The sequence below is a fragment of the Capra hircus genome, chromosome 11, assembly GCF_001704415.2.
Source record: "Capra hircus breed San Clemente chromosome 11, ASM170441v1, whole genome shotgun sequence".
Classification (NCBI taxonomy): Eukaryota; Metazoa; Chordata; class Mammalia; order Artiodactyla; family Bovidae; genus Capra; species Capra hircus.
In genome coordinates this window covers 82,588,572-82,604,639 of record NC_030818.1, presented here as the reverse complement: position 1 = coordinate 82,604,639, position 16,068 = coordinate 82,588,572, and the positions used below count along the sequence as shown (strand labels likewise).

The 16,068-nt window shown below is 37.5% G+C and overlaps 1 protein-coding gene across 3 annotated transcripts in view; it reads right to left on the bottom strand.

Annotated features, from left to right (window-relative positions):
• Window positions 1–16,068, bottom strand: part of NBAS (neuroblastoma amplified sequence) — a 335,385-nt gene that overhangs the window by 205,440 nt on the left and 113,877 nt on the right. For all 3 annotated transcript variants that reach the window (XM_018055620.1, XM_018055621.1, XM_018055622.1), the window contains exon 22: window positions 4,421–4,504. In XM_018055620.1, coding sequence (XP_017911109.1) covers window positions 4,421–4,504 — 84 coding nt within the window. The remainder of the gene's footprint in view (window positions 1–4,420; window positions 4,505–16,068) is intronic.

Genomic DNA, 16,068 nt, shown 5'->3' with positions numbered 1-16,068 from the left:
TCTCACATCCATACATGACCACAGGAAAAACCATAGCCTTGACTAGACCGACCTTTGTTGACAAAGTAATGTCTCTGCTTTTCAATATGCTATCTAGGTTGGTCATAACTTTCCTTCCAAGGAGTAAGCGTCTTTTAATTTCATGGCTGCAGTCACCATCTGCAGTGATTTTGGAGCCCCCCAAAATAAAGTCTGACACTGTTTCCACTGCTTCCCCATCTATTTTCCATGAAATGATGGGACCAGAGGCCATAATCTTTGTTTTCTGAATGCTGAGCTTTAAGCCAACTTTTTCACTCTCCTCTTTCACTTTCATCAAGAGGCTTTTTAGTTCCTCTTCACTTTCTGCCATAAGGGTGGTATCATCTCCTATTAGTTCTCCCAATTAAAAAAAAAAAAAATCAGAATAGACAGTAAACAAAAAGTTATGCCCCAAATCAATCAAGTATTAAGAAAAATCAGACTCACCCTGGGTAGCTTTAAAATGCACACGGCGGCATACCTGCCACAGGCCAGCTAAATTGCAATGACTGTGGTGGCCAGCCAGACCTCGTTTAGTAAAGACACCCAAAGGTGATTCTGAGCCAAATGTAAATTAAGAAGCCTTGTTTCCCAACTTCATAAAAATAAGAAGAAAGATGTCTTATTTATGTTGCTAATATAACTTTAGTAGGTATCAGCAACATAGTAATGCACTGATATTTGCAAAATTAGGAACTACTCTATACTACCTGCCAACAGGAGGGGAAAAGAAACAACATTAAAGGAAGGCACACAGGGAAAACATCACAGGGATCATGAATTATGAGGCGTTTTTACGAGGATGATGCTGGCCAATTCCCTTCAATGGTTAAGAACTAAAAAAGAAAAAAATAACAACTTAAACTAAGATATTTCAGATATAAATAGGGGGAAAGACCATGTTCCATTAGGGATATTCATTCATCTAAAGTAAGTCTGGGGTGAGTTGCCATTCCCTTCTCCAGGGGATCTTTCTGACCCAGGAATCAAACCCAGGTCTCCCGCATTGCAGGCAGATTCTTTACCAATGAGCCACTAGTGAAGTCCCTAGAGTAAGTCAGTAAATAACAAGTGGTACAATTATTACTAATATAAGGGAATGTGCTTTGGAGTCAGCACTGAAATGCAATTCTATTACTGAAAGCTGTGAAATCTTGCAAAAATTAGTTAAAACTAGTCTAAGATTCATTTTATTCATATCAAGAATGGGGAATAATACCATGCAAGAATTTTCAAATTAATATAAATAAAATATGCAGAGACTATTGTCTGGCACAGAGCAGATGTTTAACTTTTATTTACTTAGGTATCTTTTCCATTGGAATTATTAGCTGTTCTAGTATCTGACCATACCCAAAGCTCACAAATATTTGGGTGTTCTATCCACATGCCTTAGACAACCTACTGCAGTTACAACTGGGCAGTCATTTAACTAGTTTCACAACTGTCGTTAACATCTGACCGGTGATTTCTCCTCATCTCTGACACATAAAAGTCACACCCCATCTCCTGAAATCTTCCCATTTCAGGGGAAAAACACCCACAAGCAACTTAAGAGTTCCTTTGATTTTTTTTTTTTTCAGTCCTTAACTTACTGCCCTCTCAGCACTGTGAATTTGAACATTTTATCCTTCTAGAAACATGCTTGTCTTCCATTCCAGCATGCCATACCATTATGCCATACTGTCAAATCACGCATGTCCCATCTTTCTGGCTGCTCCTTTTCACAGTTATCTCTGCCAGACTCTCCTCCCAGAGCCAACTGTTAAATACTGCCTCTTCCAAATTCTCCAGCTCTCCTGTCTTCTCACCATATTCTCTCTAGGTCTCCTGGTAGACTCTGCAATATAAATTCACCACCATATTTTCACCCGTAATCCAGACTTCACTTGAAAGCACCAAAATTGTCCTTCTATTTGCTCTGAGGCATTTCAAATGCAACAAGGTCAAAACTGAATTCACATTATCTCGAGGAAATAGTTATCTTTTTTAAAACAGAAACATGATTTTATCATCCTCATGACTATTTGTATAGCCTGTCATCTGCCTTAAAATATTCTAGCCTCCTCTTGGTGCCAGAGTCACTTCTGTCCTGTACACTTCAACAATACAGATCTTATTTTCAGTCCTTAAAGGGGCCCCCGCCTTGAGCCTCCCAAATGTTCTTCCCTCTGTTAAAACACTCCCTTCCCTCATAAGCCAAACTCACTGTCCAGTGAGCTAAATCTTATTCATCCTTCGAATCTCAGATTTCACATCACTTCCTGTGGAAAACCCTCCTTGACCTCCACCAAGTTTGGGTCTCCCAGTGGCCCTTGTACTTCACTTTCATAACACTCATCACATTAGTCATTTATTGCAGCAGCATCTTTCCTGCTAGATGATACACTTCATGCATACAGAAATGGCATGTTTTTCTTCCTTCAGTATTCTTGAATCGAGCAGAGGACAGAATTACAGCAGACCCTTGAGCAGCATGAGTTTGAACTGTGTGGGTCCACTTACATACAGGGTTTTTTTCCAACAGTAAATACCACAGTACTACGCAACGCATGGGTGGCTGAATCCATAGATGGGGAACCTCGGGTATGGAAGGAAGATGGATTATAAATCATAGGCAAACTTTTGACTTCACAGAGTATCAGGCCCCACTAACCCCTTTGTTCAACAGGCAGCTGTAAATGAAAAAGCCACAAGGTATCCCATAACCTTACTTGCAGATACAGAGAATTGTCAGAGGTAATCGCCAGAGCTGGAAGGTGCAAGGTGGGAGAAATGGTTAGGGGGTACGGGAGAGGCAATAAAATAGATGAATTAAAAAAGAAATGTCCTGAAAATTTGTATCAGCTTCAAAAGCATCTTCTCTTCTGTCAGCCTTTTCCTGGCTTTTCATTTTTACAGTTTTAAGAGTCCCAGCACAGCAAGTTTAGCTTTCAATTTAGCTTACTGTTGTCTGAGACGAAATGCCCTTATTCCTTCTTATCTCCTTCCCAGAATCATAAAAAGGCACAGGCTAAGGAGAACTGGGAAGCATCATATGACTGAAACAGGGCTCTCCTCAAAAAGCACCATCTTAAAGTGAGGACCACACACCTTCCCTCCTACTGTATCCACTGGCATCAACCTCCCACCTTTTTCAACTGATCTCCATCTTCAATCTCTCATTACCCATGCCAACTGTGGATTTCCAGTTAAACATGGCTGATACATACCATGCATCAAGCTCCACTCTTTCGTGAAATTACACTGAAATGATGGTAAAAGATTAAAGGGGAGTAGGGGTCACGTAAATGCTCAAAAAGGAAAGGAGCATATGCAGCAAAAGAAACGAAACCACTATCTTCCACAGAAGCAAGTCCACAGATAATGGCCAGCACTGAAAACATCAAAAAGTAGCTATACGATTCTGTTACTCAGAGACTGGAGTAAATAACAGCACAATCCTTTAAAAGAATTCAAAGTAGTTGCTTCAGGAGAGCAGGATACAAAAAAAAAGGAAACAAAGGAGAATGGTTTTTGTTTTTTTAACAAGATTTGCAGAAAATCTTAAACTTTTAATCTATTTGCAACTACACAGTACTTTAATAAAAAATTTTTAAAAAGTTAAAAGCACATAACAGCAAAAACACAGGGCGTCTGATTGCTATTACAATCAAACTCATCAGAGTGAAAAAGGTTAACTAGGAGTTAAGATATGCTATGCACTCAGATATCAACAGTGAAAGATACAAAATGAAGGAGGACTGCCAACATTAGTGCCAACATGAAGAAAGTCCCAAATTCACTTGCAATGATCACACTACTGCTTAGGGCTTTTATTTATCGTTTATCAGACAGTTCATACACATAGCTTTTAAAAAAATGTAAAAATATAAGATGAATCATATCAAATGTAAAAATGAGCAATGAGCATTTACCTGACTTTAAGAAGTAAGGCAATAAAGGGATTCAAATGCCCCTTGTACGGGCTTTCAGCCCCACACCTCATCACCCACCCGCTTAGGTAGAACCTGATGCCTCAATGTTCTAAGGCTTTCCGCGGTAAAGTCTTATAACAGTGAAAATTAAAACTGAATCAAGAACAAAACTGCACACATACCACAATAACAGCTATGAAAAACACACCTGTATATGTCAAAGACTGAAAAGGAATCCCTCAGAATGAGAAGAGTTGTTACATAAGGACCACGTGTAGAATAACTCCTTGGTAGCCATTCAATATTTTTTCATTAAATTTTTTAACATACCTTGAGTAAAGTCCAGCTGTTAACGTCCCTAAAACTCTCAAGCAGGGACCACCATCAAATAAACTACCACCCACCACAAACCACCTGCACTGGGCCTTCTATTCATCCATCCTACAAGGACATGAAGAGCTCTTCCACTGGCTCATTCTTACCTGCACTCCAGCTTCTCACACCAGTCTTCATCTCGGTGCTTATGTTCGTGCCAAGGAACGATCACCAAGGAATCACCGTCATAACTTAAAATTTCAAAAAAAAGCACATACATTTAAAAGACACATTACCTCAATGACTGGAAACACAAGGAACACAATACAAAAGTAATCCTATAACCTTAAACCTCCAAGATTTCTTTTTATGGTATCTTAAGTAGTATATGATACATATCATATACAATAGGCAAATAAAAAATACAAAACTGCTGATTTCTCTTTGATAGTAAAATGGTTCAAAAAGAAAAGGAAAATTCAAAACAAAAAAAAAAAACAAGAAAAAACTAAAGGTCGTATGGCTGTGCGTTCACACAAACATTCTAAAATATTTATCAAAACTCCATATTTTATGTTTTTAATGCTAACATAAATGGTCCCCTGCTCTCAAAAAGTGTACAACCTGACTTTCTGTGATCACAAAACTGTTCTCTAACTGGGTTATCCAATACAGTAACTGCTAAGCTACATATATTCATATCGATCACTTGAAATGTGACACTGATACCAAGAAACTTTTAATACTATTTAATTTCAATTAATTTTATTTAAAATTTAAATAGCTACATATTGGACAGCCTAACAGCCAGAAGTGAAGTGAAAGTCGCTCAGTCATGTCTGACCCTTTGCAACCCTGCGGACTATACAGTCCATGAAATTCTCCAGGCCAGAATACTGAGTGAGTAGCCTTTCCCTTCTCCAGGGGATCTTCCCAACCCAGGGACTGAACCCAGGTCTCCCCCATTGCAGGCAGATTCTTTACCAGCTTAGCTACCAGGGACCAGGCTAAGAGGGCACAGCTAATAATCAGAGTGAAGAAATAATTCTGCACGTTAAAAATATCACCAATAAATGACAGAAGGAAAATGTAAGAGGCAAAGACAAGTCCTGACTGCATGGCGTTAAGAATAAATTAAAAAGGAGGAATGAAGTAATGATGGTAAAGTAAGACAGCAGAGCAAAGTGCTATGAAGGAACAGACAAGGAAAGCATAAGCCTACCTGTCTTTTAACCAGCCGTACAATACTTGGCACATGACTTTCTAAAGTGAAACACTTCAAACCACTAAAGTAACTTTTAGCTCTAATATTCCGTAAATCTATGAAAACAACACAAACATCCTGAACTAAGAATGAAGACAAAAATTCTAAAAACAAATTTCAATCACCTTGCTTTTATAGTTCAATAAAACATCTTATCTCATATTTAAGTATCAATGGTAGTACTTTCCTAAAATTTATCATAGCCTCAGAGAAAGGACTGCACTTTTGTATAGTATGAGATTATGTTTCATAGTTTCTTATCTTCCTAAGCTATGGAACAGGTCTTACACAAAAAATACTTCCCTAAGCATTTAGGGAAAAGGTAGGTAGATTAGTCTTTATGTAGTAGGAGCAGAAGACTGCTGGGGGGTTACAAGGAACAGAGAAGCTGTGAAGACCTGGAAATCAGCAGGGTTGATTTATCTATCTATAGCATCATCTATGGGCTTCCCTGGTGGCTCAAATGGTAAAGAGTCTGCCTGCAGTGCAGGAGACCCAGGTTCAATGTCTGGGTTGGGAAGATCCCCTGGAGAAGGGATAGGCTACCCACTCTAGTATTCCGGCCTGGAGAATTCCATAAACTGTACATTCCATGGGTCACAAAGAGTCAGACAGGACTGTTGAAGTTATTATTATTGTTGCAAATTTCCTGAAGTCAAAGTTCCCTGTTAGATATACATAAGAAATTTATTATATTGTTTTTAAAAGAGCATTTTACCCACTTTTTAGCTGGCATGCAATGTCTTAGCAAACCAAAGATACATTTCTGAAGGCATGTGACTTCATGGTTTTAAATTTCAGAGTCGTATAGACGATTAATTACAATAGATTCCAAAATCACAGTATTTCATTTGCACCAAGTAAAAAACTATTTTATTTCCTTCCACATCAGTAGCTAATACTTTATCACAGACCACTGAACAGGTAGAAAAGAAAACATTTGGATACAACAATGATAATAATGCTCACTCTTCCAAGATAAGAATAAATTGTAGCAATGAATTGAGAAACAAGGAAAAAATTAATCCAGCAAACTATTGCTGCCTTTTATAATTAAAGCAGACATGGTTACATAAGCTACACAAAATGTCTTCCAAAAGACTGGGAAAAATTTATCATAAGATGAGATTTGCATTTTCTCTATAAAATACATATTACGTATAAGGATTACTACAAAAATGATCAGTAATGGTGTGGGGCTCTAAGCAAAGTAACATTTATTAGGCAAATGTTTGGTAAAAAGACTAAAAAATTGTAAAACTTTGTCAACCTTCAATAAACTGAAATGGGTAAGAAAACGTGCCTATTTTTATCAAAACACACAGTAAAGACAGGTTCTGCTCGGAGACTCACTCCAAAAAGCAGGCCTAAAGAGCCTTAGGCTGATGAAGCATTTTTGCTCCATTTTCAGGGCACAGCACAACTAAATGTTTCTACATGTTTCTATGTGATCACCACTGATATAATGGTAAGAATACTAACAATAATATATTAGCGATGGTCAGCAATAGCATAACCTCTAACATTTATTGATTTCTCACTATGGACCAGACACGATAAACTGCGTTTAATATGCAATACCTAACTTGGTCCTACCTAGTGCAGAGGTATTATCCTCCTTATACTATAATGAGAAACCTGAGGCCCAAGTTTACTTGCCTCTCCTCATAAAGTCAAGAAATGACAGAGCCACGGATTTAAACACAACCTGACAGAATCCAAAGCCTACCCCTGGCTAGTAGATGGCCACTAAGCTAGACACAGGCACCGGTCAGGCTGTGCGCGAGCAGAGGGCAACATGAACCTTCTCATATTCTAATTCAGACACCCCAATAGGACCTTCTGCATGCATATTTAAAGGACACATTTAAACTGAGATACAAAACCAATCTCATCATCAGTAGGATCAGGAAACTAACTCCTACCAAATAAGGCTTCATCTTAGGTTTGATCCTCAACAGTCACACAAAAACAGAAACCTTTCTGTGCTTTGATTTTCTTAGGATGCTTATACAAAGCAAATTATTTTTGGAAAAATTTTAGGAGTTTAAGATGCTTGCTATAAAAACACCATTAAGTTCTTTATCGTAAATCAAATGATAACATTTAAGAAAGACATAGGGTTTTTCCTCAGTCAGAATATACATTCCTTAAAGGCAGCATTTTTCCTTGTTTTGTCTATTGCCACATCCTCAAGCCTAAAATGATGTCTGATATTTAGCAGACTATAAAATAATATGTCAAATCAATTAACTGACACCAGAAAGACTGTTTTTTAGAGTGATCTCATGAGCATCACAAAAATTCAAAATTGGAATAGAGCAATAAAAAAGATTACAGATACATCAAGGAGGTATATTTACATGGATTCAGTGATCTGAGAGTGAGAATAAGAATACTTTCTTGTTACAGATTATTATCCTCATGAAAGGGCAAAATCTATACTGGTGATTGTATACATCTACAATCTAGAGAATTTAACATGTCATGTTATACTTATGGGGGGAAAAAGATTTCAGAATATTTATTTCCCTAAACCTGACCATTCTTTACAATTCTAAATGACTGATCAGTTCTATCATTAGCATCTTTAAAATGCCCAACTTTTAGCTTATTCTTTCACAAAGTAAACAGAATGCTTAATAAAATTTAGAAGAAAACTTTTTATTAATTCTGTTTACAACAAAAATATTAGCCCTGTAAACTGATCACTAAGTGGATTAGGTGAAAAACACGGTTTAAAAAAAAAAAAAAAAAAAAAACTAGAAAACACAGCTATTCCTTCCAGAAAGCTGTACAAAGCTTTGTTAGGTGCAAAACTGATTTGAATCTCAGTTCTATAAACACAAAACAACATTTACATACACTTTATTTCATCTTTTTCTTCTATTGTTTCCATTTTGCTAGGGGAGACTGTAAATTTAAATGCATCATTCCCACTTTAAAAAAAATGAAGTACATGGTAAACTTAAATTCTGTTCAGTTCAGTAGCTCAGTCATGTCCTACTCTTTGCAATCCCATGGACTGCAGCACGCCAAGCCTCCCTGTCCATCACCAACTCCTGGAGTTCACCCAAACTCATGTCCATTGAGTCGGTGATGCCATCCAACCATCTCATCCTCTGTTGTCCCCTTCCCTTCCTGCCTTCAATCTTTACCAGCATCAGGGTCTTTTCAAATAAGTCATCTCTTCGCATCAGGTGGCCAAAGTATTGGAGCTTCAGCTTCAACATCAGTCCTTCCAATGAACACCCAGGACTGATCTCCTTTAGGATGGACTGGTTGGATCTCCCTGCAGTCCAGGGACTATCAAGAGTCTTCTCCAACACCACAGTTCAAAAGCATCAATTCTACACTCAGCTTTCTTTATAGTCCAACTCTCATATCCATATATGACTACTGGAAAAACCATAGCCTTGACTACATGGACCTTTGTTGCCACTTAAATTACCTCTTTACAAAATAATGACTGCTTCTGCTTAATTTCAGTATTCTTTATATTAGAGCCCTGCTCATTGTTTTATTCCGAACAATAAACTTTGCTGGTTTCATCTGAAGGCAACATTTATCTGTCAGCAGGAAAGAAATGACTGTAACAAGCTGTATTATGTTCAACTATTCTCTCATCAAGTATTTCTCACACTAAATATAAATGTTTTATTTCAAAGAAATTTTATCATGAATAAACTTTCTAAAAGTTTTTTATTCACGTTCTATGCTTTGGAAACAAAAAGCTAAACAGACAGTGTATTGCAACTAATCGCCACCTTTCAGGCACTGATTTAAAGATGTTAAGTTATATTTATTCATTAGTAAGTGGCTTATGAAACAGAGACGAGGCTAATAAGATATCCTGAAACTTAACAGCATTCTCAGGTGAAAGCAATGTGTCAAAGATAAACAAGAGGAAAAAAAAAAAAACCCACCACACTAGAACTTGAATTCTCCTTCACCACTAAATTCCTGGGACCCAGATGCCTCATCTATTTAGTAAATATTGTAGCATTCATTAATGCCCAAAACAAAGATGAGACTAGAGCCATGTTTTCTTGAATTCTAAAGGTAGAGCATGCTCTGAGAAGTCTAATCTCTGTTAGAACTGTGACACCACCCTGCAGAGCCATGTCATCTTGATCAAGTTACTCAATCTGCATCTGCTTCAAGATTCCTCATTAGTCAAATAGGGATAATAAGAATCTGAATTTGCAAAGGATCAAATTAGAACAAAGAAAGCCTTTTGAACAGTACTTCATATATAATAAGCACTCATCCGCCATAAAAAGCAGCAGTATTATCAACACCACCAAGAAGGTTTTTCACGGGTAGTGAAATACAGGATATATGTGACTTGTTGCCATTTTAGGATCTACCATATGATAAATAGTAACACCACATTAGTGATCATACAAATGATTATATTTACAAATGCCTAACAATGGCAATAAACTCTGCTGACATCACACTGGGTGGGCACCTGGCCAGTGCAATAAATAGTGACAAGAAAATCTGAGGAGCTGATTTAAAAGGTAGTAGTAAATGCCACAGGCTTCCTGGGGGCTTGGTGGTAAAGAATCCATCTGCCAAGCAGGAGACACAGGTTCAATCCCTGTGATAAAAGATCCACTGGAGAAGGGAATGGCAACCCACTCCAGTATTCTTGCCTGGGAAATCCCATGGACAGAGGAGCCTGCGGGGATACAGTCCACAGGGTCACAAAGAGTCAGACATGACTTAGCGACTAAACAACAAGTGCCAATGACTGTAACAAGTTCTATGATGTTCAACTATTCTCTCACCAAACTCCCAAAAGATTGCAATCGTTTGAAAATAAATATTTAACCATGAACTAAGGATGATTTTATTATTTCTAAGGAGAACCAGTCATTAAATAGTTAAAGTTTAATGGAAAGCCACAGACTCCAATGGAGAATCACTGAAGAAATTCCCAGAAAAGCTAATTATAAGTAACTGAGAAAGGATGATACTCAGAAAGGTAATTAATTCCAACGAAACAAGGGGTGAAGGATGAGTAGAGACATTAATGATATGAAAATTCCCCTCTATACCACCAACACTCCCACCTGTCCCTTGAAAAAATGACTAATTTTGAAGAAAAGACAACTGAAGGTACTCAGAAAAAGGAAGACTACCTTTCCTTGCTACCCGGAAAGTCACTAGGGAAGAAAGGGCAATGACACTGAAAGATCGAAAGTCTAAGTCAAGTAAGAATTGACGAGGACTATTCTCATACTCAGAGAAGGCGATGGCACCCCACTCCAGTACTCTTGCCTGGAAAATCCCATGGACGGAAGAGCCTGGTAGGCTGCAGTCCATTGGGTCACGAAGAGTCAGACACAACTGAGCGACATCACTTTCACTTTTCACTTTCATACATTGGAGAAGGAAATGGCAATCCACTCCAGTGTTCTTGCCTGGAGAATCCCAGAGACGGGAGAGCCTGGTGGGCTACCATCTATGGAGTCGCACAGAGTCGGACACGACTCAAGCGACTTACCAGCAGCAGCAGCATTCTCACACTGGAGAGGCCCAAAACTACATGCCCTTGACTATCAGTTCATGGGGTCGCAAAGAGTCAGACACGACTGAGCAACTTCACTTCACTTCTGACTATCAAAAGGGAGGTAATAGGAGAGAAACCCAATCAATTCCATTCTGTGTTCTGCGTTACTTAGACCGACCAGAACCAGCAGAGAGAGTAAGTGTAAGGCCTTTATTTCACATTACTTCCAGATAGCAAGACAATAAAATGCACAACGAAGATAAAGTGTATGACATCTGGACTTAGCAACTACAAAACTAATGAAATATACCAAAATATTCATGAAGTGTATCAATATACATTTTAAACCCTGATCCTATAGCAGGTTGTGGTAGTAACAGAGATTGGAAAAAAAAATTAGGGAAAGACTTTTTTATCTGCTTTTTATCTCTATCACTAAACAACACAGCACAAATTATGCTCATGCAGATCCTAAGCCATAGCAAGACTGATTTCCTTGTTGCTGCCCTTCAAAATCTCTGCATATTCCTGCTTATAGACGTGCACTGAACAGACATTTCACACACTATCTATAAAGTTATCCAACCTTGTATGGCCCAGAGCTGACACTTAAAAATGCTTACAGTTTGTAAGAACAACTATAAAATTATATATTATCATATATACACACATACAAAGTCAGCAGTCTTGAAAGACAGACAGCATCCTAACTCATAAAATCACACAACTAAAGCGCTGCAGCTGGGATGTGAATCCAGGCAAGCCTGGTTCCAGAGTCTCTGCTCTCAGACACTATGATGACCTACCTATCTGAACCCCACCTCTTCTAGCTTAAATTCTGGCTTTTCTCAGATGTTTCTAATACCATTCCAGTCTAGGTTTCTTTCTTCCTGTTCTCGATTCTCACTACTAATATGAACAATTCCCCTGGCATTTATTATTTAAACTTATGATAATATACATAAGATGGTACATTTGTCTTATGTTTCCAAGGAGTTCTTTAATTTCCTTAATACATATTCTCAGTTCAGTTGCTCAGTTGTGTACGAGTCTTTGCGACTCCATGAACCATAGCACTCCAGGCCTCCCTGTCCATCACCAACTCCCAGAGCTCACCCAAACCCATGTCCATTGAGTCAGTGATGCCATCCGACCACCTCATCCTCTGTCGTCCCCTTCTCTTCCTCCCTTCAATCTTTCCCAGCATCAGGGTCTTTTCAAATAAGTCAGCTCTTCACATTAGGTGGTCAAAATATTGGAGTTCCAGTTTCAACATCAGTTCTTCCAATGAACACCCAGGACTGATCTCCTTTAGGATGGACTGGTTGGATCTCCTTACAGTCCAAGGGACTCTGAAGAGTCTTCTCCAACACCACAATTCACAAGCATCAATTCTTCTACACTCAGCTTTCTTTATAGTCCAACTCTCACATCCATACATGACCACTGGAAAAACCATAGCCTTGACTAGACGGACCTTTGTTGCCAAAGTAATATCTCTGCTTTTTAATATGCTGTCTAGGTTGGTCATAACAAAATACATATTTTGTTTCCCCACTAAAAGTAAATATTCCTTTCTTGTAAATACTCCTTTGCATCTACCATAACTCCCAGCAATATTACATGTATAGCAAGTATATATAATCATTTTAACTAAATTTATATAAATGCATTATTTCATTTAATCTTCAAATACACAATAAGTACTGTGATCATAAATTTGCAGAAAAGTAAACTCTATGAGCTTAATATTCATCACTGACTGAATGCATGCATTAATGATTCAATGATCAGCAGAAACAGAGTCACTGATACTCTATTTAATTCTAAAAGCAGAGCTCTCAGAAACAAATACCAAAAAAAGTTTACTAGAAATATAAGATTAAGTCAAGATATAAATAAATAATTAATGAAAAATATAAAAGTCAATTGAAGAGGAAGGCTCCATAGCTAAGAGTGCATACCTGACTCTTTGAGCACTGACCTCACTGCTCCTATAATTATCTGTATACATGTCTTTCAGAGTAGGAGCACTTTCTACCCTCAGTCCCGAACTTACAGAGGGATCACAGCAAAATGATTCCATCAAGTAATCAGAAAACTTCTTTAAGAAAGGAAGCATTGTGTGATTCTCAATCTTGAAAAACTCTTCAAAGAAAGAAAAATATATATTTCAGAACCAAGCTGTATAATGGAAGTAGGAAGAAAAAAATGTGGATGTAAGTTATATAAAAATAATACAGTACTTTAACCTCATCTAAGTGGATAGAAAAGTAGTATGATTCATGGCATGCCTATTTATAATGTTCTCTTTAACTGTGTCAATCAACATACTATTCATTAAAAGAAAAGAAAAGAAAGAAAAACCTGAAACCTCCTCTGATGTTCCCAGACCCAGCAGCTTACCAGACTCTCCTCCATATTACTAAACCCTGCATGTACTTCTGTTCCCACTGCCAGTACACTCAACTACAACTTTTTATTTATGTTCTGCTCCTTTACTAAACTGTAAGCTCCTTCAAAGCTTTGGTGATTTTCATATCCTTTGTTCAATGCCTGGCATGCACTTAAACCTCACTAAATATTTAATGGATGAACGGATGATAGACAGACTGATGGATAGATGGATAAATCTGAATAAATAAATGAAAAAACAAACCTACCCTAAAACCACAGGGGTACGTAAATTTCAAGATTAATAAGCTTTCCCTGTAGCTGAAGACTTTGGTAATGTACCTGAGGTTTATTCAAACATTTCTGTTTCTAAAATGGACCATACAACTCCCTATCTGATACCCATGCCATGAGCAACATCACAATAGTGTACACTGCAGGTGCCTCTTCGCCTGAATGTAGGAGCATAAATAAGCACAAAGAGATGTGGACTGCCCTAAACTTTCCATAAACGAAGCATAAAAGACTGTTTGCTCTGAGATGCTGCTGTACAAGTCTGTTTACAGCCATTTCATCATGAATCTTCTAAGTCGAGGCCAAATTACACTGCAGACTGACAATAATCATAACTGCAGAAGTGGTGTCAACTTAACAGGCTGTGACTGGGAAGACGATGGCATAGGTGTCTGCTGTGCAAGTTATTCTAACACATCGCTATTGCTGATGAGGTTCAAAGTTAAACTGCAGATGGCAGGAAGGCAAAGAAAGCAAAACCCTGGAGCATTTGAATGAAATGAGTCATGCTTTATATAGATTCTTAAGTACATAATAAATACTCATTCACAAAAAGACAGGAAGTATAGAATGTGATCCGGGACCTGACCCTGGAATAAAAAGACTCCAAATTATCCACAAAGAAGAAAACAATATCAAATAAATACCCCTGTACCTGCATTGCTAGATCACATTCTATAATGTTCAGATTTTAAAACCCCCACAGATGAATTTACTCCATTACAAATTCAGAAACCTATTTAGATCAACTGCACAGAGAAAGTAACCTCAAAGTACACATGGTAAGGTACCTGGTGAAACACAGAAGTGTGACTGAATAAACCAATAGAATTTGGGAAGAAAAAGCATGTTCCAAAGAAACTGAGATAAGAACTCTACCAGCAAGATGAACAAACCTAAATCTCTGGCATCCAGTAAAAAAAATAGCAGGTATGCAAAAAAAGCAAGAAATTATGGCCTATAATCAGGAGAAAAACCAATTTCTAAGAAATATCAATAACATGGTAAGGGGTGAGAAAATTTAAAAAGACCCAAATCTAACTCCTAGGAATAAAAACTTCAGTAGCTAAGATGAAAAACACACTAATATCATTAATAAGAGACACTGAAAAAAAAAATTAGTAAACGTTTTTACTAAAAAAATTAGTAAACGTTTTTACTAAAAAAAAAAAAAAAGTAAACAGGAACTATCCAAAATAAAACATGGGAGAGAAAAAGACTGGAAAATAAAAATCAAAAACAAAAAACTGTGAGACAAATCAAGTGGCTAACCTAAGTGGAAGTGGAGTCCCAAAAAAGATGATGCATACTGGGGAGGGGAGGAGGAGGAAGAGGAAAAATACTTGAAAAAATAACAGACCTGACTTTCCTAAGTTTAGTACAGTAGACCCAAGGAGATGTAGGCCTCGGAGATGTCATGGGTTTGGTTCTAGATCATGACGATAAAGCAGTATCACAAAAAAAAAAAAAAAAAAAAAAAAACCAAGCCATGTGAATGTCTTGGTTTCCCATAAACATAAAAGTTGGGACTTCCCAGGTAGCTAAACGGTAAAGAATCCACCTACCAAGCAGGAGATGTAGGTTTGATCCCTGGGTCAGAAAGATACCCTGGAGAAGGAAATGGCAACCCACTCAAGTATCCTTACCTGGGAAATCTCATAGACAGAGGAGCCGAGCAGGCTCCAGTCCATGGGGTTGCAAAGAGTCAAAAAGGACTGAGAGATTGAACAACAAACATAAATGTTAACACTATGGTGTAGTCTATCAACTTTGCAACAGAACTATCTAAAAAATAATGTACGTACCTTAGGCTTAAAATACTTTCTGGCTAAAAAAAAAATGCTAACCATCATCAGAACCTTCAGCAAGTCATAATGTTTTTTAATAGTAACAAACATCACAGATCACATAACAAATATAATAATGAAGAGTGGGAAGTACTGCAGAAATTACCAAATTGTGAACACCAAAGTGAGCAAATTCTACTGGAAAAAAATGGCACCAATAAACCTGCCTGATCCAGGGTGGCCCAGATCTTCAATTTGTAAAAGACATAGTATCTGTGAAGCACAATAAAGCAAAGTGCAATAAAATGAGGTCTGCCTGTAAATAGCCTAAGCATGCCAATTAAAAAGCAGAGACTGACAGATAAAAGGGCAAAATTATATTCTGTCCATTACAAACATTTTAAATATAAAAATCCAAAATGCCATTGTTACAGTCAGCATTAGAAAAAATAAGAGAGGAACTTAATTCAAAGAACATCAGAAATCTGATCTCTGTTGAGAAGAAAAGTATGCTTTTCCAGAGTTTAGGTACAATAGTCCTCATAAACCACTGCA